The sequence below is a fragment of the Peromyscus leucopus genome, chromosome 8b (assembly GCF_004664715.2).
Source record: "Peromyscus leucopus breed LL Stock chromosome 8b, UCI_PerLeu_2.1, whole genome shotgun sequence".
In the NCBI taxonomy this organism is placed as follows: domain Eukaryota; kingdom Metazoa; phylum Chordata; class Mammalia; order Rodentia; family Cricetidae; genus Peromyscus; species Peromyscus leucopus.
This window is the reverse complement of record NC_051086.1, coordinates 92,855,458-92,878,784: the sequence shown is the minus strand read 5'-3', so window position 1 is coordinate 92,878,784 and position 23,327 is coordinate 92,855,458. Positions and strand designations below refer to the sequence as shown.

Genomic DNA, 23,327 nt, shown 5'->3' with positions numbered 1-23,327 from the left:
AGAAATGCAGATGTGTCTCATAGATAATGATGCTTCACATACTTTGGGTTCTTTCTTTTGTTCATAGGTATAATATGTCTTCTTCTCCTCTTCCTTCTCCTCCTCCTTCTCCTTCTTCTCCTTTCTCCTCCTTCTTTCCAAATCAGTAACCTAAATAAACAGTTGTATATTTGGTGCACATTAATTATCAGATTTCATGTTGTTGTGGAATCTTATGGTTAAAATTTTTCCTTTTGCAATGGGACTCTCCTCCAAAGGCACAAAATGCCAACTTAACAAGATGAGTCTCCCTGCTACATATACTTCTTATCAGTTGTCCCATAGGGTTTTTTTTTTTCTGATTCTTATATAAAGACCCACAAGGATAGAGTCTGAGAATAGCTCAGCAAACTCTTCAGATGTTTGTTTACTGTAGCATACTTATCCTGGCTCCCTAGCGCATCCTCATTTTCAGGCTGAGGACATATGGTTCCTGTTCCCATTATCCATGACACAGGGCTGTGAGGACTCAGCTGCTTGCTTTGGCATCGGCAGCAAGGCAGATGCTGTCTTCTGACACCACTTCTCCTAGAACACTCAGCACACAACGAGGCTCTGACACTCACTGCCTTTGTGTCCTTCCGTCAGATAATTGTGCACATCTGGATAGTCATGGGGATTAAAAATACTTGTCCAAGGACTAAGAGCAGAGTCAGATGCTTGGTGTCTTATTTTTGTTAGGCGAAGGAATGCTTTTTAGCTGCCTTTGCCGGCTTGTAATCCCAGTACAAAGAGTGTTGAAACATGAGCATTTCTAGTTGGAGCAGAGTCTGAACTGTGTAGTGAGACCCTATCTAAAAAATATATTTTAAAAGTTTATATTATTGGTAGGGGAGACGGCTCAGTGGGTACAGTGCTTTGCTTTGTAAACATCAGGACCTTGGTTAAATTCCCAGAATTCATGTTTTTTCTTAAAGGTGCGGTGGCGTATGATCATAATTCTGTACTGGGGAGGAAGAGACAGGCAGATCTCCTGGGCTACAAGGCCAACCAATCTACCTTAACGAGCCATGGATGGTACCTAAGAAGTGATACCCAAGGTTGATCTCTGGTCTGCACATGCATGGACACACATGTGCCTGTGCACACACATGTTCATGCCCCACATGAACACACACACACACACACATCATATTATTTTGGTGTATCATAGACTTTAAAATTTGAGCTTAGAACAAAGTCAGCATGTTTGATATAGGCCACTCAGTTGCCACAGGATGCATGTCAAATACGATGAATATTTCATGGTGGCTTTTCTTAATATCATAAAGTAAATTTGAAGTACCTGTAAAGAAGGTTTAGCACTCTTCCCAGGTCTTTGTTCAGGGGAATCAGACTACTGCCGAGTGCAGAGGACACATACATGTGAGAACTGTGGATGGAATGTGTTACTGCAAACCCCCAGTTCAACAACAGACTGGGGTCCTAGGACAGCGTCTTTAAAAACACTTATAAAGAATTTAGAGAGCTTCCTGCTGGTGGTGGGCAATATTTTTATTCATAGCAAAATCGCAGGACCCCATTTAACACTACCATTCAACATCAGCATTGTGAACACATTTTGTGTGGGAAATATTTTCTTGTGTTCTCAAATTTCTGATTGTTTGCACAAATGGATAAGAGCAGTTGTACATGTGACATGAATAGCTAACAATTTATGACTTCATTAATTTGGAGCATAATAATGAAGATTATTTACATAATTGAGCTGATCTTCAAGTGTTAGAAGATAAATTCAATGCTTTATAACTTCATTACATTTTTAAAAATATCAGAGAATCCCACCATACACCTGCCTGTCAAACAAAGAGACTTCTTTACAGTACAAAACACTGCTTTAGGTCAATTAGACTTTTATAAATAGGTAAGTTTTGAAGTCAGAATATATTGGAAAAGGGACTTAAGAGTTTTCTCCAAAATAGTAATAGTTTCTCAAAAAAGTTAATTTTTTTAGATTGTTTTTGGTTAGCACACGAAGAAATGGGGTCTTTTGTGACATTTTCATATATATTATTATATTTTATTATTGTGTACTTATTTGCTCTAACTACCACCCTCCCTCCACCATTTAAATAGTTCCTCCTCTTGATTTTATAACATACAGATTATATTCTCTATTCTCATTTACTCCAATAATAGCCTTTAGATACTGTATTTCATTCATAGTAAAAACATGTACTTACTTAAGAATTATGTAATTAAGAAAACCTAGAGGAGAAACTGAATATTATCACTAACTATGAGTAGATTTTGTATAATATTACAATTTAAGCCTAAACAGATATAGTTTATTTAAGAAAAAATTTTCTTACAAAAATGGTTTCTTCTATTACAGTTTACTTTATAATACAAATATGTTACGGACAGTTATGTGGCATTTCCTAGGAGGTTTATCATCTTCATTCATTTAAATAATTTCTGTTCTCATTCTTTCTCTCTCTCTCTTTCTCTCTTCTCTCTCTCTCTCTCTCTCTCTCTCTCTCTCTCTCTCTCTCTCTCTCACACACACACACACACACACACACACACACACACACACACACACACACTTACTTTTGTCTCTTTGAGCAGGAGTGGAAGAAGGACAGGGTCCCAGGGTCTCATACAGCCCAGGCAGACCTCAAACTCTGTACCCAACTGTGACTTCGAACTTCTGATCCTCCTGCTTCCATTTCCATAGTGCTGGGACTGCAGGTGTGTACTACCATGCCTGGTTTCTCTTTCTCTTCCTCCCTTTCTTCTTCTCCCTTCTCCTCTCTCACAGGATTTCACTATATAGCCCAGGTTATCCTCAAAGTTGTGGTGATCTTCCTTCCTCAACCTCCCAAGTTCTGAGATTATAAGCCTAAACCACCTTGCCCAGCTGATATTGTCAATTCTTTATGTTGCTTGTGGTATGTAGGTTGATAGTTGACTTACTTACACATCCTCCCCCTGTGCATAGTATATACTCTTTCAAGCAAGGTCTCCTGTTTCACACTGTATACCCTTCAGTGTGGTGAGCTCAGCAACTCATTTGTGGTAGATGTACAATAAAGACATGCCAAACTGACAGTGATTGATTTGCTTGAAAAATATCAATAATATGCAATTTCTGAGCAAAAAAGTAAGCAGACTTGGAAGGCCACTGCAGACTTAGTATTCATAAGAGCTGGCACTGTCACTGACATTCTCAATGTCACATAGAAGCACATAGGAAGAGATTGCTTACTGAGAGCAGCAGTCACAATGGTAACCAAGAAAAGAGACTGAGTGACCTTGGCAGGAAGAACAGGCTTCTGCCATACTGAGGATAAGTGTTGACCTGAAGTTTGGGAATTGTCTATTCTCTGGGGTAATGTAATGATAATTACATTTTATCCCTACAAATAACCAACTTATTTCACATTCACTAGCCTTTTTTTTTTTTTTTTTTTTTTTTTGGTCTTCAAGGCAGAGACAACTCACCAGATGTAGCCTGGGGTTTCTCCCACCTCTGCTTTGCAGACTTTCATGATTTCCCAACAGTTCTCCACTCAGGAGACAAGCCAGCAGCCTGGACATGCAGATGCCACCTGGGCACAGCTTCCTAACAGGCTGGCCACTGCAGGGAGGTTCTCAGTTGACTGGCAAGGGTGGAATTTGGATTATGTGATGAACAGATGGGGACTAACTGCCACCATTCTAATCAGCTGACTTGCCCCCAAATGCCACTTACAATGATTCCAAGAAAACAACTCAGACTTTAGTTATTTCCCAGGACAATGCAAGATTATTCTGTATCTTGTACTGAAAAAAAAAAAAATCTCTGGTAATTGAGACAATAGACCAAAGGAAATGATCACAATGCCCATAATGTCTATGCTGAGAATGTTGAGTTTATTTGAAAATAGTATGATGTAAGTATTAGATCACAGTCCAAAGAGGGTGCAGTGTTCTTTATCAGAGGAGGGTCCCAAAAGGGATCTTTCATGTATGGGTTGAATTAATTTTAAGAACATACTTGTCAAGAAAAAGCAATTTTTTTTTAAGTGATGTCCTGAGTGGCAGCAGCAGGAACCTGGCCATCTGCCAGGAATCCTTAGCGTTAAGGTTGATCGACTCAGCAGCAGGTGTTGCAGGGGGAGGTCCTGCAGGTGGTGCGGCAGGGGGCAGGCTGGCAGCAGGGGGGCCTGCAGCAGGGAGCCTGCACAGAGATGGGCTGGCAGCAGGTGGAGGCCCAGCAGCAGGGTCTGCAGACCACAGCTGTGCAAGAGGTGGGGCAGCAGGTGATGGGGCGGCAGCAGCCCTGCTGCAGGCTGCAGGGGTCACAGCAGATGGGGCGGCGGCAGGGCTCGCAGATGGGCCTGGTGTAGTGGGGCACGCAGGTCACAGGGCGGCACACTGTGGTCTGGCAGGACACTGGGCGGCAGCAGCAGGGGTCTCTGCAGCAGCAGGGCTGGCAGCAGCCTCCACAGCTCTGGGAGGAGAAGGATCCACAGCAGGAGCCGGTCATGGTGGGTGTCTGGGCTGGAGTGGGGCTGAGAAGTGGAGAGCGGATGGGTGTTCTCAGGTGTGATGTCTCTTCTGGGTCGGGTCCCTTTATATACCTGGCCAGTGCTGATGACCCCCAGGACAGATGGCCATTTCCTTGTTTTGGTTTATTCCTTCTGTAATGGCATTGGTGGATTAGTAAGTTCTCTTGACGGGTTTTAGGCGCTCGGGTCCTTGTAAAAGATTATTTGTGTTCCTTATTTCACGGTAACTCATTATATTTTGCTATTTATGGTTCAAATATGAACTTAATAACCCTAACTTCAAAGTCGCCAATTATCTTCATAGTTTGGTGATGCTTTTGCCGGTTGGTGTTTTGATGGCACAGAAGAGCTGCCGTGCCCTCGGGGTGAATTGGTAATGATGGAAGTGAATTCAGCAAATCATCATACAGTTCCTTTTCCACTCACTGCTCATGACAAAACCAGGCAAGAATGTTGTAAGAGTATGTCAAAATAGGTTAATAAGAAAGGAATTTCCCATCTCCTTCGGGAGTTCCTGGAACATATCTTAGTAGGCCTGCATCTTCAGCAGCAGGTTTTGTCTTAGTTACCCATTCCCTGATTTCACTGTCTTAACCTTTCTAAGGGAATTTTATTGCTTTGTATCTTTACTTAGTATCACGGAATCCCAACTGTTTCAAACATCATGCTTAATTAAATAAATGTGTTAATTTAATCTTTATAAATTCCTACAAGTTAGGGATTATTATATCCTGAAATTTCCCTATACCAGACTAAGTGAGTTATTTACTCAATGTCATGTATTAGATGCTGAAGCCAAAACTCAAACCCCAAATATGTGTCACAACATTGTTTATAAGTCCAACGAGCTGCAGAATAAATGATGAGGACCACATGACCAGAGCTTATTGAATATTTGCTTTGTTTAGGAATTTTAATGGTGTATTTACTTTTGCAACTGTTACATATGACATCTTCAATCATCTACCTGCATTTTGCTGCTTACCAAAGGAACTGGAAGAATTGAGTCCCACATAACTTAGGAATTCTAAAAATTCCCAAATATGCCTCCAAAAAAATTGGTCACAATTAAATAGTCATGGGACACTATGAACAAAACCACCCAAAAGGTGAGGAAGTCAAAGAATCTGAGTCCATCCAGAGAAGCTTCCATCTCCTGGTATAGCAGTACCAGGTAGCTCCGATACAAAGTGGTCTTCAGTCCTTTCTTGTGTGTGTCTAGTATGGCCAGTACCTCCTGTGTATGAGGCTTCATGAAGTTTATTTCCACCAACAGAATCAACCCTGATGTTTAAAGGCTCCAAACAATCCGACTTCATAGAAAAACGACATCACTATTTTATAGCTCTTGTCTGCCTTTTCTCTATGATGTCTTCTGTTCTAGACCTGTGACTGGAGGCTCCAGTTCACTCCTTTTCATGTGTCGTTTTGCTCACAGGGTTACAGGGTTACCCAGCACTATAGCAGCCACTGTAGCTGACCAGAGCGTAGGGTTACCATGGAAACAAACAAGTACCAACACTCGTATTAGTGTGTTTGGAAGCAAATAAAATGTTATCTATCTATCTGAGAAAACGAAGTCATATGAAAAAGTTTCCTGATGTCTAAGAAGGAAAATGCTGAGAGGAGTAAAGCGGAGGTCGTTATACTTCTTTCTTTTTAAATGGTGAGCAAAGACATACAGAAAGAAATTGGACTCACAGAGGGCAAGGGCAATAGCTCAGCCATAGAGCACTTTCTTAGTGTTCATAAGGCTCTATCTGCAGAACTGCAAAAGCAAAACAATGGGATTGGTAAACCAAAGGTCTGATGGGAAACATCTGCCCTCCCTAATCATGAGAAAACTCCACTGTACACATATTAAAGATGTATCGCCATCAAATGGTCCCTGAAGTCCCTAGTCACAGAACATGCTGGACACATGACTTTCTGCTGAGGTACCGTGTGATGAATCAGTTCAGTGTTATTTAAAAAAATATGCACATATCAAAAATGAGGCAAGTGTGCTGGGAAGATGATGTGTCCTCATCTCCTTAGTGCTTATTTATTCTCAATTATATTCTATGTGCCAAATGTGCAGATGAATCAAAATCTAATCTTGACCAAAACCAGCTCAGTCCCTCCCCTCACAAAGCTCCCTCACTTGCCCTGCCTCATCAGTCAGTGCATAGGACTAAGTGTATAAGCAGCACATCCAAAGGACTCATGTAGATTAGATTCCCGGGACTCAAGAAGTTGACAGCACCTGTTTTGTGACTTGTTTGATTTTGAGCCCCTGTTTTGTGACTTGTTTGTGTCTGTCCTTTCTCTAAAATGACTTCCATGGTAAAAGGTTTTATTCAAGAAAACAAAAGTAATAAGCAAAGCAAAACAAAACAAACAAAAAAATAGTAGTTAGTTTTCCTAACTGTCCTAACAAGATTCTAACAACAGTGAAGCCATCCTACAAGGATTAATGTAAACATCATGTCACCCACAGTGACACTGTTTTAATGACAATGTATGTCATCTCATCTAACCAAGGCTGTATTTTTTGATTTTCTCATCAATAGCCGCATTGGGAACCTAACTGCCATGGTGGTGCTGGTTGCAGGGGATAGGAGAGTGGTTGATCAGTAAAGACAGAGGAATTCAGTGGTGAGGGTGTTCCTGGGGACTAGCTGATAGGATCATTGCATAGTTTTCTATGTTGGGAAGCAAACAGGGCTGTAACTTGGGGTTTCTTCCTTTTCTCATGTGTATGGACCACTCATGAGTCAAATTCACAATCAAAGATCTGCCTTAACATTTTTGTCCCATCACCACAAGAGTCTGTGTCTTTAAATATGAAATCTCATCAGCAAAATTATCTGAAATATTTGAATTCTTTTTAAAATTATAGATGATGTATCTCAAATACTCATGTGGGGAAAGTTCAAAATACAGCCTTTAGAAACATTTTCCCAGCCGGGTGGTGGTGGTGCACGCCTTTAATCCCAGTACTCGGGAGGCAGATCCAGGCAGATCCCTGTGAGTTCAAGGCCAGCCCAGGCTACAGATGGAGTTCCAGGACAGATGCAAAGCTATACAGAGAAACCCTGTCTCGGGAACAAAAAACATTTTCCCTTGATTCTTCTCATTCTGAACACTGCAATTTATTCTGTAAATGAGGTTGTGAATATCAAGGAAAAATACAAAAAAGCATATGTGCTTCATCAGAAATAAAATTTTATTGTTTTTATCATGTAAAGCCACAGCCTGAAAATATCATGCTGAAAATATATCCCATCTGAACCCTGAAATAAAAAATTACAGTGACGCAATGGGATCATGCTTCATGAAAGAATTTCATCTTTGTTTACACGTTTTTGAAGCCAAGAATTCAGCCGACGAGAGCTAGGAATTGTCTAGAGCTATGCAGATGACCAGCAGCATACATGTGGGAAATTTGATGGGCCTTTACAGCTGAGTGAGTTGAGGAAGAACAGGTGGGTTGCAAAGGTCGCACTTTCATCTGCTCCAGCAGGAGTAGGAAGAGTTCTGTTCATAAGGCGAAGTTGTATATTAGGTGGCTCAGCAGCAGGTGTTGCAGGGGGAGGTCCTGCAGGTGGTGCGGCAGGGGGCAGGCTGGCAGCAGGGGGGCCTGCAGCAGGGAGCCTGCACAGAGATGGGCTGGCAGCAGGTGGAGGCCCAGCAGCAGGGTCTGCAGACCACAGCTGTGCAAGAGGTGGGGCAGCAGGTGATGGGGCGGCAGCAGCCCTGCTGCAGGCTGCAGGGGTCACAGCAGATGGGGCGGCGGCAGGGCTCGCAGATGGGCCTGGTGCAGTGGGGCACGCAGGTCACAGGGCGGCACACTGTGGTCTGGCAGGACACTGGGCGGCAGCAGCAGGGGTCTCTGCAGCAGCAGGGCTGGCAGCAGCCTCCACAGCTCTGGGAGGAGAAGGATCCACAGCAGGAGCCGGTCATGGTGGGTGTCTGGGCTGGAGTGGGGCTGAGAAGTGGAGAGCGGATGGGTGTTCTCAGGTGTGATGTCTCTTCTGGGTCGGGTCCCTTTATATACCTGGCCAGTGCTGATGATCCTAAGGACACAAAGTCATTTCCTGGAATCGTGGTTACCCAATGGAAAGAGAAGCCTGGATTCAGTTGCCAGGCAACAATTCCAGCATCTGCAAGGATGCTTTTCTTTCCACCCTTCTACTGTTTCCCTTGGAATGAATGCCTGATAGTTTGTATCATCAGAACTATTGCTCACCTGTCACTCAATCCTCCCAGGCTAGGACATGTGACAGACTGAAAGTCTGAAGTGCACATTACTGATGTCACTTTCACCTTGCTCACAGTCTCTGAAGAGATGTGAGGCTATGATGCACATGAGTCACAAACCTGGTTTCTGATTGACATTCAGACAAAGTAACAATTCTTGAAGAGCCACGATGGCTCATAAAATAGATGTGTGTCTCTTCTGTTATGGGAAATATGGCCCAAGGCTTCTGAAAAAGAGCTAATTCCCTTGCTTATGGAGAGATAATCACCAAAGCATCAGAATGACCTTTAATAAAGGAACCTGAATTGTCCTGTAACTCACAACCTCCCATGAGACACTTACTATGTGAACAGGACAATGAGAGGGACAGAGAAGGAAAACTAAGCCCCCAAATTCCTTACCACATAGTAATCAGAATTTGTGGGGAGACAAGATAAAACTAAAAGTAATTAAAGATGAAGAACTCTTCAAAGGTTGATAAGATGAAGCCAAATGAAGATTTTGTTCATGTCTGTCTTTTGATCTCTTTCTTGACTGCTGTATTTCTTGCTTACTAACTATGAGACAAACACTGCAATTTAAATTCTTTAAAATCTATTGCAGGGCTGGTGTGATGGATGGCTTCCTGGGCAAATGCTCCTGCTGCCAAGCCTGGCAACCAGAGTTCAATCCCACAGGACCCACATAAAGGAGAGAGAGAACAGATTTCTGCAGGTTGTCCTCTGACTTCCACACATACACCAGAACACACCAGTACACAAAATAAAGAAAAGAAATAAAATCCATTGGAAATATGTGTGAAGGAATCAAACATCTTTCTGTAGTCAGTACTTGGGTTTGTTGGCTGAGAATTTTGATTTCTTATAAAAATATGGGATAGGATTATTACAAAATAGAAGGAGACTTGGTGAGCCGGTGACTGGATAAAGAACTTTGTGCTTCACCACCGTATCGAGGGGATATGGAAGATAAACGAAGGGTAGAGAGGCAGGTGAATGATAGCATGGGGAAAGGATTGCTGAGGACTTTGGGATCAAATTTGCCTCTGAGTGTGTGTGACTATTAGTCTTGATTGTCAACTAGTCACACTGTAGAGTCAACTGGGAAGGGAGTCACAATGAGGAGTTGTCCAGATTAGGTCAGCCTGTGGCTATGCCTATGAGCTGTTTGCTTAATTGGGTTGACTGAGGTGGGAAGACTGACCCTGAATGTGGGCAGTATCATTTCACGGGCTGGTCCCTTCAGTGAACAAAAAGTACAGAGTTAGCTGAGTACCACCCAGCATGCACTAACTCATCGCTCTCTGCTCTTGACTACCGATGTAATATGAACAATTGCTTCAACTCCCTGCCACCTTGACTTCCCCACAATGATGCACTGTAACTTGGAATTATGCACCAAAATAAACCCTCCCTCCCTCAATTTGCCATAGTCAGGAATATTGTCACAGCAAGAAGTAACTAACAGAAGATCCCAAATTTCAGGTAAGAGATATGAAGTCACAATATTGCCCTCTATATTCATCATGTCATTTGCAGAAGAAGGGTCTGTTTGCCAGCCCATGCTGATGTTGGTTCTTTTGTAAACAGTCCTGTTCAGTTTATCTAGATTTCATTTCCTGCAATGTTACCAGAATGACACCACCCATCAAATCCTAAGATGACCTCCCCATTCTGTTTGCTGCTCTGCTTGGTGGGTGCTCTTGCTGACACAAGTTCAAAGACAGGCTAGTTGAAAGGGGAGTGTAGCAGGAATCTTAGAGAGTCTTATTAATAAAATCAAACCTGTGGGCCAGGTATTGGGGTGAAGCTGGAAGATCAGAGATACAGAACAAGCCACAGCTAACCTCACCTGGCCAACTTCTCAGCTGATCTTGTTTTCTCAGACTGGAAGCCTCGGAGTCCTCATCCAGAATGGGTCTCAGCTGAATTGCTGCTAGAAGCCTGAAAGCTTAACCAGCCAAATGCTTAACTAGCCAAATGCTTCTAGTTTCTGGTCCTCACACATTATATACTTTTCTGCTTTCTACCACCACTCCCTGGGATTAAAGGCTTGCTTTCTGGGATTAAAGGCATGATGAGTCACCATGCCTGGCTGTACCCTTGAACACATGGATTTTCTGCCTCTGAAATGCTAGGATTAAAGGTGTGTGCTATCACTGCCTATCCTTTATGTTTAATATTGTGGCTTTTCTGTTCTCTGACCCCAGATAAGTTTATTAGTATACACAATATTTTGGAGAACACAATACCACCACAGGGGAGTGTCCCTAACTTGATGACATGACCTTTTAAAGTCATATTATTCCAGTTCCAATCATTCTGCAAGAGCATAATCACCAGTGGGAACACATGCATTTTAAGCATAATGGTAATTAGTTGTGAGACTTTTGTGGTTGGATCAGAGAAGAATGTAGCAATGGTGACTGTTGGTCCAGTAGGCCATGTCCTCATCTTGATAGCTTTATGATTATGTTTTGTTAGAAACTAGTTTGGGGGAAACTAGGTGTCAGGAGATGTATAAAATTCTGGAAAAATACTTTTTTAATAGAGAATTATTTCTTGGTAGGACTCTTAAAGTACACTCCAGTCGTAGGAGCCAGAAATATGGATGAGGAGGGTGGAGGGAAAAGTACAGATAACATTCCCATAGGCCCAGTTTCCTCATCTGTGAAATGGAGTCTTCAGTATCTGGAGTTCTTCATGAATGCTCTATTATAATATCTGTGCAAACACAGAAGACAGAGAGATGCAAATAATTAACCAAAAAGAGAAAATAGCCAAATTGGAAATACAGAAAAACAATGGTCAGGGAACTGGTGGAAATTTTGAATTTATTTCTGATATATATATATATATATATATATATATATTACATTATAGAAGTATATGTAAACAATCCATCATATATCTATATAATCTCTTTTAAGTCCTGCCTAAAGTCAGGAAGATTAAACCAAATATCTTGGAATCTCTTAACGCTTTTAGATTTAAAATCCCCTTGAATGGGTAAGTATGAGAGAAAGACTTTCAGATACACATATCACCTACTGTTCTTGTCTCTTGTTATTAAACTCTCCTCGGAAGACCTGGAGTCTGGAGCTCATTTCTATTGGTTTTAAAACTAAGACTCCTAGCAAGAGTGGATTTGTAGCCTGAACTGGCAATCTCCTGTGATCAGATTGGTGACTACCCCAATTGTCATGAGAACCTTCATCCTGGTGGAAACAGATGCAGAGACCCACAGCCAAACATTCGGCTGAGCTCAGGAAACCATGCTGAAGAGAAGGAGGAGCCAGAGGTGTCAAGGACACCACAAGAAAACCCTCAGAAACTGACTAACCTGGCTCATAGGAACTCACAGGGTCTGAACCAACAACCAGGGAGTCTGCATAGGATTGACCTAGGCCCTCTACATATATGTGACAGTTGTGTAGCTTGGTCTACTTGTGGGACTCCTAGCAATGGGAGCAGGGGCTGTCCCTAACACTTTGGCTCGCTCTTGGAAACCTATTTCTCATACTGAATTGCCTTGCCCAGCCCTAATATAAAGGGAGATGCTTAGTCTTACCACAACTTGATATACCTTGTTTTGTCAATATCCATGGGAGGCCTACCCCTTTCTCAACAGAAACAGAGGAGGAGTGCATGTCAGGGGAGATGCAGAGGGGAGCTGGGGGGATGGAACTGGAGGAGAGGAGGGAGGGGAAACTGTGGTCATGATGTAAAATAAACAAATTAAATAAATAAAAAACTGTAATAAGTTTTAAAGATATCTTTTCATTCTGAGACTATATTAATCTGATACCAAAGTATACTGACACCAGTTAGAAAATTCATTTCTCTGGTGGATATGAAGTATCTCAGAAAAAAAAAATTGAAACATGTGAGTAAGATCTCCCCCTGAATTCTCTCTGACCCTCAATGATTTGATTTGAACCAGTGAGCATGTTTCTGTTTGTTTGTTTGTTTGTTGTTATTTTAAGACAGAGTCTAACTGGTGTAAATAATGGCACTGGGCACTTAGTGTGTGATTGGTAGAAGTCATTCAACTCTTCCAGAGATCTATGCTGAGAATTGCTAAATCTCCCATTTTACAGTGTCATCCCTAGGTAGGTGGGCCTGGGCTGTGTAAGAAAGGCAGCTGTGGAAGCCAGAGGGAGCACGCCAGTAAGCAGTGCTCCCGTGCTCCAGTTCATGCCTGGAGCACCTGCCCTGGCTCCTCTGGATGGACTGTCCCCTGTAAAATGAAACAAGTCCTTTCTTCTCCAAGTTGCTTTTGGACATACCGTTTACCACAGCAGCATGAAGCAAATTATAACAGAAACTAAAAGTTAGAGCAGTTAAGTGATCTATGATGACTTTGTCTTTTCTTTAAGTGAATACCTCCTTATTTTTAATTCTTGTAAAGACAATTCCTTTGCAGCTTAATTTCATTTAAAAAATGGAAATCAAGCACCAGCCTTGTACTAAACAATGAGCTCTATCTATTCAGGCAATGCAAATAAACGACCATCTCTTCCTCAAAAGCAGAGACTAGATAACCTCAATGTGGTGCTTTGTGCGGAGTGAGGTAGCTAAGGATGCTCCAGGAACACGCTTGGGTACCTATTATAGCCTGATGTTATGCAAGTGGATGTGTACGTGTGCATGTGTGTTTTTTTGTGGTATGTGGTTTAAGACACGTCCACAGGAGAGACTGAGATGATGATCAGAAATGAATCAGAGCTAAGTACTTAAAAGGAGATGAAAGAATATTTGAGAGAAATGACAGAACTTTGGTTTCCTAGTGCAGTCTAGACTTCTGTTCATCTGTACACTCCAGTCACATACACTAATGAATGAATCAGGAGTGTGGCATTTGCTATGCCAAGAAAATCGTTTTATTGAAATAGTGAGCAACACATGGTAAAAACATTATTGAGGATTTGGACTGCCTGAAACATAAGGGCTTAAGATGGATTAGTCGAGTCCATTCTGGGGACCTCTGAAGGTGATTTACCATCCATGATGATGCCTACTGGGACAGATGTCTCCCAATTTAGCATAGGACAGGAATGACAGTGTCCTTATTTCACATTGTATCCAGGTTGCAGGATGTTAAATTGTTGTCACCTTTGGGGAAAAATATTTTCTTTCATTTTGATTAGAAACCCAAATAGGTGTGTAGGTGATGGCACATCCTTAGTGGGGATGCCAGGAGCTCAGCAGCAGGTGTTGCAGGGGGAGGTTCTGCAGGTGGTGCGGCAGGGGGCAGGCTGGCAGCAGGGGGGCCTGCAGCAGGGAGCCTGCACAGAGATGGGCTGGCAGCAGGTGGAGGCCCAGCAGCAGGGTCTGCAGACCACAGCTGTGCAAGAGGTGGGGCAGCAGGTGATGGGGCGGCAGCAGCCCTGCTGCAGGCTGCAGGGGTCACAGCAGATGGGGCGGCGGCAGGGCTCGCAGATGGGCCTGGTGTAGTGGGGCACGCAGGTCACAGGGCGGCACACTGTGGTCTGGCAGGACACTGGGCGGCAGCAGCAGGGGTCTCTGCAGCAGCAGGGCTGGCAGCAGCCTCCACAGCTCTGGGAGGAGAAGGATCCACAGCAGGAGCCGGTCATGGTGGGTGTCTGGGCTGGAGTGGGGCTGAGAAGTGGAGAGCGGATAGGTGTTCTCAGGTGTGATGTCTCTTCTGGGTCGGGTCCCTTTATATACCTGGCCAGTGCTGATGACCCCCAGGCACATGATCATTCTTGTAAATCCTCTGGCTAATTAAGGGAAGAGTTAGCATTGACTAATGGTATCTTTTCCCCCTCCATACATAGCATGCATATACATCACAAATATTTCTTTATTTTCTTTTGTGGTTTATTCTTACTGAGTCTAAACTCTGGACTCAATTATGATGAGTTTGGAATATTTGTAAGTCATCAAAGAGGAAAGAATTTGTTTTCTAAATCAGATATGATCTAATCACTCTCTCCTTGGCTCTGATGCCATCATCTTGCCTTCAAAGACTCCCTGGGTTACCACCCAAGCTGTGACTTACTTTATTAGCACACACATGATAGCAGCAGATTAATAGCACCACTGTAAACAGACCAATACTCATCTGCTCCCCAGAGAACTCCCAGCATGCACCTCTGGCAGGTGTGTGGTTTTACATGTGATGAAGGACCACATGGGCATTTCCAGCCTGTCACACTGGTTTGGTCACTCTCTCTTGCTGAGGATCAGGGCTTTGCAGTCAGTGTTGGCTGTTGTTTCCTTACTGACCTGGAATGCCCTGCTTGTCCTGAACTCAACTTCCACCTTGATCTTAAAATCTGCTTCCAAGATTCTTTGCGATTTTTATCTTTGGGATTTATTTAGGATTAGTCATCGCATCTGTAGAATCCAGGAAAGGATTGTGGAACTTCTATAGGTCTGTCCCAGCATTGGGGAGGCAGAGCCAGGCGGATCCCTGTGAGTTCAAGGCCAGCCTGGTCTACAGCGCGAGATCCAGGACAGGCACCAAAACTACACAGAGAAACCCTTTCTCGAAAAACCAAAACCAGCCAACCAAACAAACAAAAACCTGACTTAAATTCTCTTTATATGTCATTTATGCTGAAATCACTCTTCTCCGGTGGAGATCTTTGTTGACATCATGAGGAAATTAGCTCTATCTCACATAAAAGATATCATGGAAATGTAGCTGTGAGTGTTCTCAAATTCATTATGTCTGTCTTTCTTTGTGCAATGGTTTCCTCTTGGTTCCTTGGTACTACTTTATGATCTGGTAAAAGAAAACTAGTTCCCAGTTTGCTTACAAATAACCTTTTTAATATTGACCAGCTTCTGTAGACATTTTGTTAGTCTTTCTTAGTCATTTGAATTGATTATTCACATCATAGGATTGTAGGGAATCCCATTTTCTTTTGCAACAGGTTTTTATTAAAAGCATCTACTCTAGGAACAGCTTGCCATAGTTACCATAGCTACCTTCTCTAATGTACTTCATTTACTGGTGTTATGTTTCAGCTGCTGTTTTCCTGCCTCCCACATGAGAACTTTAATTTGCTGTTTATTGGATGCTTGATCTGTTCCATGGATTGTAACAGGTATTTTAATAACTGATTGACTGCCGTGCTAATCAATGGAGGTGGCTATTATTATTATCTCCACACTAAAGAGGAGCAACCTGAAGCTTAGAGAAGATAACTAATTTGTTCAAGATCACACAGCTGTTTACTAAGAGTCTGGATACATAGTCAGATATGTCTCAGTGGTTAGTTTATGTTTAAAAAAGATGCTTTCAAATGAATGGAATCATCTTACAGGTTAACATAAATAAGTTGACTTTACACTGTCCATATTAGCTTAGTTTTATCTATTAATATTCAAATTTATGATTAAAAATTTTATTAAAACTCAAAATATAACCAGTCCTGGTCTGTATTCTTGGACACCACTTAATTTTTGCTGTCTTGTGGAAAACCATCTTCCCATCTTTGCATACTGACAGGCATACTAAATTAGTTTATTATTGCCATGACTGAGTTAGTTACATTCAACTGTGGTGCATAGCAAGCAGCCATCAGCTCTCATCAAGTACAGTAATCGGAGTTTATTTCCTGGTCTGGATGATTTAAAACTGGGAATGGCTTCTGGTCACAGGTTAGTGTAGATCTTTTGGAACTCGGGTTGCCATATTCCAAAAATGAAATTGTATATGTTCTAGATACATTATTTTCTAGATAATAATTTTATAGTTGTTATGCTTGAGTGTAGCTGACACATCTTTACACTTTAAAAGTATTTGTTGCTTCTGGACCAGAGGTGAGTATCTGGGCCCAGCCTGGACCCCATCCCTGGGCACCAGCCACTCCTGGGAAGACCTGCTCAACTTGGCCTCAGGTTCTGGCCACCAGGAAGGTTCCCTTCTAGCCCCACCGGGAAGGATCCCCTTCTCCAAGACCCCCACCAGACCCTGCAATCTGCCCCAGACTTCCCTTCTGGACCAGAGAGGGCTCCCATCCTGCCCCGGACTTCCCTTCTGGACAACAGCTCCCACCCTGCCCGGAACTTCCCTTCTGGACCAGAGAGAGAGCTCCCAATATGCCCCAGACTTCCCTTCTGGACAAGAGCGCCCATCCTGACCCGTACTTCCCTTCTGGACAAGAGTGCCCGTCCTGCCCCGGACTTCCCGTCTAGATAAGAGCTTCCATCCTGCCCCGGAGTTCCCATTTGGACAAGAGAGCTCCCATCTGGACAAGAGAGAGAGACTTCCTGAATCTTTCAGCTCTGTCTGAACTAAGTGCGCTGATAAGACCAAGAACGAACCACAAGGAGATGGGCAGACGTCAAGGCAGAAGTACATACAACAAAATGAAGAGCAATACAGCATCACCAGAACCTAGCCTGCCTCCAACATCTAGACCTGAACATCAAAAATTGGAAGAAGCAGAAGAAAACAGCCTTATGAATAACTTCATGAAGAAGGTAGAGGCTTGTGTAGAGGAAAAGACAAAAAATGGGAAGAATGCTATAAACAACTAGAGGAAAGGGCAAACAAATTAGAAGAAAACAATAAAGTCCTGGAAGAAAACAATAAAGTACTGAAAGAAAATCATGAAAAAGCAATGAAACAAATAAAGGAAACAGTCCAAGACCTGAAAAGGGAAATAGAAAAAATGAAGAAGACACAAACAGAGGGAATGCTGGAAATAGAAAATCTGAGTAAACGATCAAGGAACTTCAGATGCAAGTATAACCAACAGAATGCAAGAGATGGAAGAGAGGATCTCTGGCATTGAAGATACAGTAGAAGAAATAGATTCATCAGACAAAGAAAACACTAAAGCCAACAAAGTCATGAACCAAAATGTCCAAGAAATTTGGGACAGCATGAAAAGGCCAAACCTATGAATAATAGGGATAGAAGAAGGAGAATACCAACTCAAAGGCACAGAAAATATATTCAACAAAATCATAGAAGAAAACTTTCCCAACTTAAAGAAGGAAATGCCTATGAAGATACAAGAAGCCTATAGAACACCAAACAGACTAGACCCCCAAAAAAGTCCCCTCGACACATAATAATTAAACAACTAAACGTACAGAATAAAGAAAGAATATTAAGAGCAGCAAAGGAAAAAGGCCAAGTGACCTATAAAGGCAAACCCATCAGAATAACACCCAATTTCTCAATGGAGACTTTGAAAGCCAGAAGGACCTGGACAGATGTAATGTAGACACTAAGAGACCATGGATGTCAGCCCAGACTAATATACCCAGCAAAACTTTCAATCATCATAGACGGAATGAACAAGACATTCCAAGACAAAGCCAGATTTAAACAATACTTATCCACAAACCCAGCCCTACAGAAAGCACTAGAAGGAAAATTCCAACCGAAGGAAGTCAGATACACCCTGGAAAACACAGGCAATAGATAAAGCCACAGCAGTAAACCCCAAAGAAGAGAAGTACACCCACACTACCACCAAAAATACCAGGGATGAACAATCACTGGTCATTAATATCCCTTAATATCAATGGACTTAATTCACCTATAAAAAGACATAGGCTTACAGAATGGATACAAAAGCAGGACCCATCTTTCTGCTGCATACAAGAAACACATCTCAAATTCAAAGACAGACACTACCTAAGAATAAAAGGCTGGAAAAAGACTTTCCAATCAAACAGTCTTAAGAAACAAGCGGGTATAGCCATCCTGATATCCAACAAAATAGACTTCAAACTAAAATCAATCAAAAGAGATCAAGAAGGGCATTACATCCTCATCACAGGAAAGATCCACCAACATGAAGTTTCAATTCTGAACATTTATGCCCAAAACACAAGGGCACCTACATATGTAAAAGAAACATTACTAAAGCTTAAACCACATACAAAACCCCACACATTAATAGTGGGAGATCTCAACACCCCACTTTCACCACTGGACAGATCTCCCAAATCAAAACTTAACAGAGAAATAAAGGACTTAACTGATGTCATGACCCAATTGGACCTAATAGATATCTACAGAACATTCCATCCTAACAAAAAAGAATATACCTTCTTCTCAGTACCCCATGGAACTTTCTCTAAAATTGACCACATACTTGGCCACAAAGCAAATCTCAACAGATACAAAACAATTGGAATAACCTCCCGTGTTCTATCAGACCACCATGGTTTAAAGTTAGATTTCAACAACAACAACATCAAAAAAAAAACTACAGAAAACCTACAATCTCATGGAAACTGAATAATGCTCAACTGAATCACCAATGGGTTAAGGAAGAAATAAAGAAAGAAATTAAAGACTTCCTAGAGATCAACAAAAATGAAGACACCTTATACCCAAACTTATGGGACACTATGAAAGCAGTGCTTAGAGGGAAATTCATAGCACTAAATGCCCACATAAAGAAGCTGGAAAAATCTCACACTAGTGACTTATCAGCACACCTGAAAGCTCTAGAACAAGAAGAAGCAAAGTCTCCCAGGAAGAATAGATGCCAGGAAATCATCAAAGTGAGAGCTGAAATCAATAAAATAGAAACCAAGAGAACAATACAAAAAAATCAATGAAACAAAGAGTTGGTTCTTTGAGAAAATCAACAAGATAGACAAGCCCTTATCCAAACTAACCAAAAGACAGAGAGAGAGAATCCAAATCAACAAAATCAGAAATGAAAGGGGGGACATAACAACAGACATTGAGGAAATCCAGAGAATTATCAGGTCATATTTCAAAAACCTCTACTCCACAAAACTGGAAAACCTAAAAGAAATGGACAATTTTCTGGATAAGTACCACATACCTAAGTTAAATCAAGACCAGATAAACTATTTAAATAGTCCAATAACCACTAAGGAAATAGAAATAGTCATTAAAAGTCTCCCAACTAAAAACAGCCCAGGACCAGATGGTTTCAGCACAGAATTCTACCAGATCTTCAAAGGAGAGCTAATCCAATACTCTCTAAATTGTTCCACACAATAGAAACAGAAGGAATATTACCAAACTCCTTCTATAAGGCTACAATTACCCTGATTCCTAAACCAAACAAGGATACAACAAAGAAAGAGAACTACAGACCGATCTTCCTCATGAACATTGATGCAAAAATACTCAATAAAATACTGGCAAACAGACTCCAAAAACACATCAAAACAGTTATCCACCATAATCAAGTAGGCTTCATCCCAGGGATGCAAAAGTGGTTCAGCATACGAAAGTCCATCAATGTAATACACCATATAAACAAACTCAAAGAAAAAAACCACATGATCATCTCAATAGATGCAGAAAAGGCATTTGACAAAATCCAACACTCCTTCATGATAAAAGTCTTGGAGTGATCAGGAATACAGGGAACATACCTAAACATAATAAAGGCAATTTACAGCAAGCCAACAGCCAACATCAAATTAAATGGAGAGAAATTCAAAGCAATTCCACTAAAATCAGGAATGAGGCAATGCTGTCTGCTCTCCCCATACTTATTCAATATAGTACTTGAAGTGCTAGCTGGAGCAATAAGACAACATAAGGAGATTAAGAGGATACAAATTGGAAAGGAAGAAGTCAAGTTTTCCCTATTTGCAGATGACATGATAGTATACTTCAGTGACCCCAAAGATTCCACCAAGGAACTGATAAAGCTTATAAACACCTTCAGCAACATAGCAGGATACAAGATCAACTCAAAAAAATCAGTAGTCCTCCTATATACAATGGACAAAGAAGCTGAGAAGGAAATCAGAGATGCATCACCCTTTACAATTGCCACAAATGACATAAAATACCTTGGGGTAACACTAACCAAGCAAGTGAAGGACCTATATGACAAGAACTTTAAGTCCCTGAAAAAAGAAATTGAAGAAGATGTCAGAAAATGGAAAGATCTCCCATGCTCATAGATAGGCAGGACCAACATAGTAAAAATGGCAATTTTACCAAAAGCAATCTACAGATTCAATGCAATTCCCATCAAAATACCAACACAATTCTTCACAGACCTGGAAAGAATAATACTGAACTTCATATGGAAAAACAAAAAACCCAGGATAGCCAAAAGAATCCTGTACAATAAAACAACCTCTGGAGGCATCACGATCTCTGACTTCAAGCTCTACTATAGAGCTACAGTAATTAAAAACAGCTTGGTATTGGCATAAAAACCGACATGTGGACCAATGGAATAGAACTGAAGACCCTGATATTAACCCGCACACCTATGAACATATAATTTTTGACAAAGAAGCCAAAACTGTACAATGGAAAAAAGAAAGCATCTTCAACAAATGGTGCTGGCATAACTGGATATCAACGTGTAGAAGGCTGCAAATAGACCCATATCTGTCACCCTGCACAAAACTTAAGTCCAAGTGGATCAAGGACCTCAACATAAATCCAGCTACTGTGAACTTGCTAGAAGAGAAAGTAGGAAGTAGTCTTAAATGCATTGGCATAGGAGATCACTTCCTAAATATAACACCAGTAGCACAGACACTGAGAGAAACAATCAATCAATGGGACCTCTTGAAACTGAGAAGCTTTTGTAGAGCAAAGGATATGGTCAACAAGGCAAAGCGACAGCCTACAGAATGGGAAAAGGTCTTCACCAACCCCACATGTGACAGAGGACTGATATCCAGAATATATAAGGAACTCAAGAAATTAGACATCAAAACGACCAACAGTCCAATCAAAAAATGGGCTATAGAACTAAACAGAGAATTCTCAACAGAGGAAACTCAAATGGCTGAAAGACATTTAAGGAATTGCTCAACATCACTAATCATCAGGGAAATGCAAATCAAAACAGCTCTGAGATACCACCTTGTGCCTGTCAGAATGGCTAAGATCAAAAACACTGCAGACACTTTATGCTGGAGAGGATGTGGAACTAGGGGAACTCTCCTCCATTGCTGGTGGGAATGTAAGCTTGTAGAACCACTTTGGAAATCAATATGGCGCTTTCTTAGAAAATTGGGAATCAATCTCCCCCAAGATCCAGCTATACCACTCGGGCATATATCCAAGAAATGCTCAATCATACCACAAGAGCACTTGCTCAGCTATGTTCATATCAGCATTGTTTGTAATAGCCAAAACCTGGAAACAACCTAGATGCCCTTCAACTGAAGAATGGATAAATAAATTGTGGCACATATACACAATGGAATACTACTTAGCAGAGAAAAACAATGACATCATGAGGTTTGCAGGCAAATGGATTGATCTAGAAAAAATCATCCTGAGTGAGGTAATCCAGACTCAGAAAGACAAATATGGTATGTACTCACTCATAGGAGGATACTAGAGGTGGAACAAGGATGACTGGACTGCTACTCACATCACCAGGGAGGCCACCTGGAAAACAGGACCCCAAGAAAGACACAAGGATTGCCCAATGACGGAGAAATGGCTGAGATCTACATGAACAACCTGGACATGAGTGGGAGTAATGAAGGGCAAGGGTCGAGGGAAAGAGAGCCTGTGGGAGTGGGAGATCCCAGCTGGATCAAGAACAGAGAGGGAGAACAAGGAATAGGAGACAATGGTAAATGAAGGCCACATGAGAAAAGGAAGAAACAAAGTGCTAAAGAGGCCCACAGAAATCCACAAAGATAACCCCACAATAGACTGCTGGCAATGGTTGAGAGACAGCCGGAACTGACCTACTCTGGTGATGGGATGGCCAAACACCTTAATAGTTGTGCCAGAAACCCCATCCAAGGACTGAGGAATCTGGATGCAGAGATTCATGGCTAGGCTCCAGGTGGAGCACTGGGAGTCTAATTAGTGAGAAAGAGGAGGGTTTATATGAGCGAGAATTGTTGAAACCAAGGTTGGATAAAGCACAGGGACAAATAACCAGATGAATGGAAACACATGAACTATGAACCAAAGGCTGAGGGGCCCCCAACTGGATCAGGCCCTCTGAATAGGTGAGACAGTTGATTGGCTTGATCTGTTTGGGAGGCATCTAGGCAGTGGTACCAGGTCCTGTGCTCATTGCATGAGTTGGCTGTTTGAAACCTGGGACTTATGCAGGGATGCTTGGCTCAGTCTGGGAGGAGGGGACTGGACCTGCCTGGACTGAGTCTACCAGGTCCATCTCTGTCCTTGGGGAAGGCTTTGCCCTGGAGGAGGTGGGAATGGGGGGTGGGCTGGGGGGAAGAGGAGGGGGGTAGAAGGGGGAGAACAAGGGAATCCGTGGCTGATATGTAGAACTGAATGGTATTGTAAAATAAAATAGAAGGAAAAAAAGTATTTGTTGTCTGTGAGGTGGCACACACCTTTAATCAGAAGGTAGAGGCAGGCAGATCTCTGAGTTTGAGGCCAGTCTGGTCTACAGAGCGAGTTCTAGGACAGCCAGGGCTGTTACACAGAGAAATCCTGTCTTGGAAAACAAAAGAAAAGAAAAGAACACCCTGCCCCCCACCAACACACACTTAAAAAAAAAAACAACCCACCAATAACAACAAAAACCAACCAAACAAAAAAGTCTTTCTTGATTATTTGAACTTAAAATTTAACAAGGTGTCCTGTATTTTAGGTGCCAG

The 23,327-nt window shown here is 41.9% G+C and overlaps 3 protein-coding genes across 3 annotated transcripts; all 3 read right to left on the bottom strand.

The window, feature by feature from the left end:
• Positions 1–3,876: 3,876 nt before the first annotated feature.
• LOC114706904 (keratin-associated protein 2-1-like) lies at positions 3,877–4,588 on the bottom strand. The gene has a single exon (XM_028889436.2). It carries the CDS (start codon positions 4,511–4,513, stop codon positions 4,121–4,123), a length of 393 nt encoding a protein of 130 aa, XP_028745269.1. The 5' UTR covers positions 4,514–4,588; the 3' UTR covers positions 3,877–4,120.
• Positions 4,589–7,724: 3,136 nt separating this feature from the next.
• LOC114706901 (keratin-associated protein 2-1) lies at positions 7,725–8,588 on the bottom strand. Its single transcript, XM_028889430.2, has one exon. It carries the CDS (start codon positions 8,478–8,480, stop codon positions 8,088–8,090), a length of 393 nt encoding a protein of 130 aa, XP_028745263.1. The 5' UTR covers positions 8,481–8,588; the 3' UTR covers positions 7,725–8,087.
• A 5,035-nt stretch (positions 8,589–13,623) lies between these two features.
• Positions 13,624–14,426, bottom strand: LOC114707002 (keratin-associated protein 2-1-like). Its single transcript, XM_028889584.2, has one exon. It carries the CDS (start codon positions 14,372–14,374, stop codon positions 13,982–13,984), a length of 393 nt encoding a protein of 130 aa, XP_028745417.1. The 5' UTR covers positions 14,375–14,426; the 3' UTR covers positions 13,624–13,981.
• Between the last annotated feature and the right edge of the window lie 8,901 nt (positions 14,427–23,327).

Bases quoted from the DNA above. Each gene is read 5' to 3' on its own strand.
- LOC114706904 (XM_028889436.2), bottom strand. From the start codon at position 4,513: ATGACCGGCTCCTGCTGTGGATCCTTCTCCTCCCAGAGCTGTGGAGGC.
- LOC114707002 (XM_028889584.2), bottom strand. From the start codon at position 14,374: ATGACCGGCTCCTGCTGTGGATCCTTCTCCTCCCAGAGCTGTGGAGGC.
- LOC114706901 (XM_028889430.2), bottom strand. From the start codon at position 8,480: ATGACCGGCTCCTGCTGTGGATCCTTCTCCTCCCAGAGCTGTGGAGGC.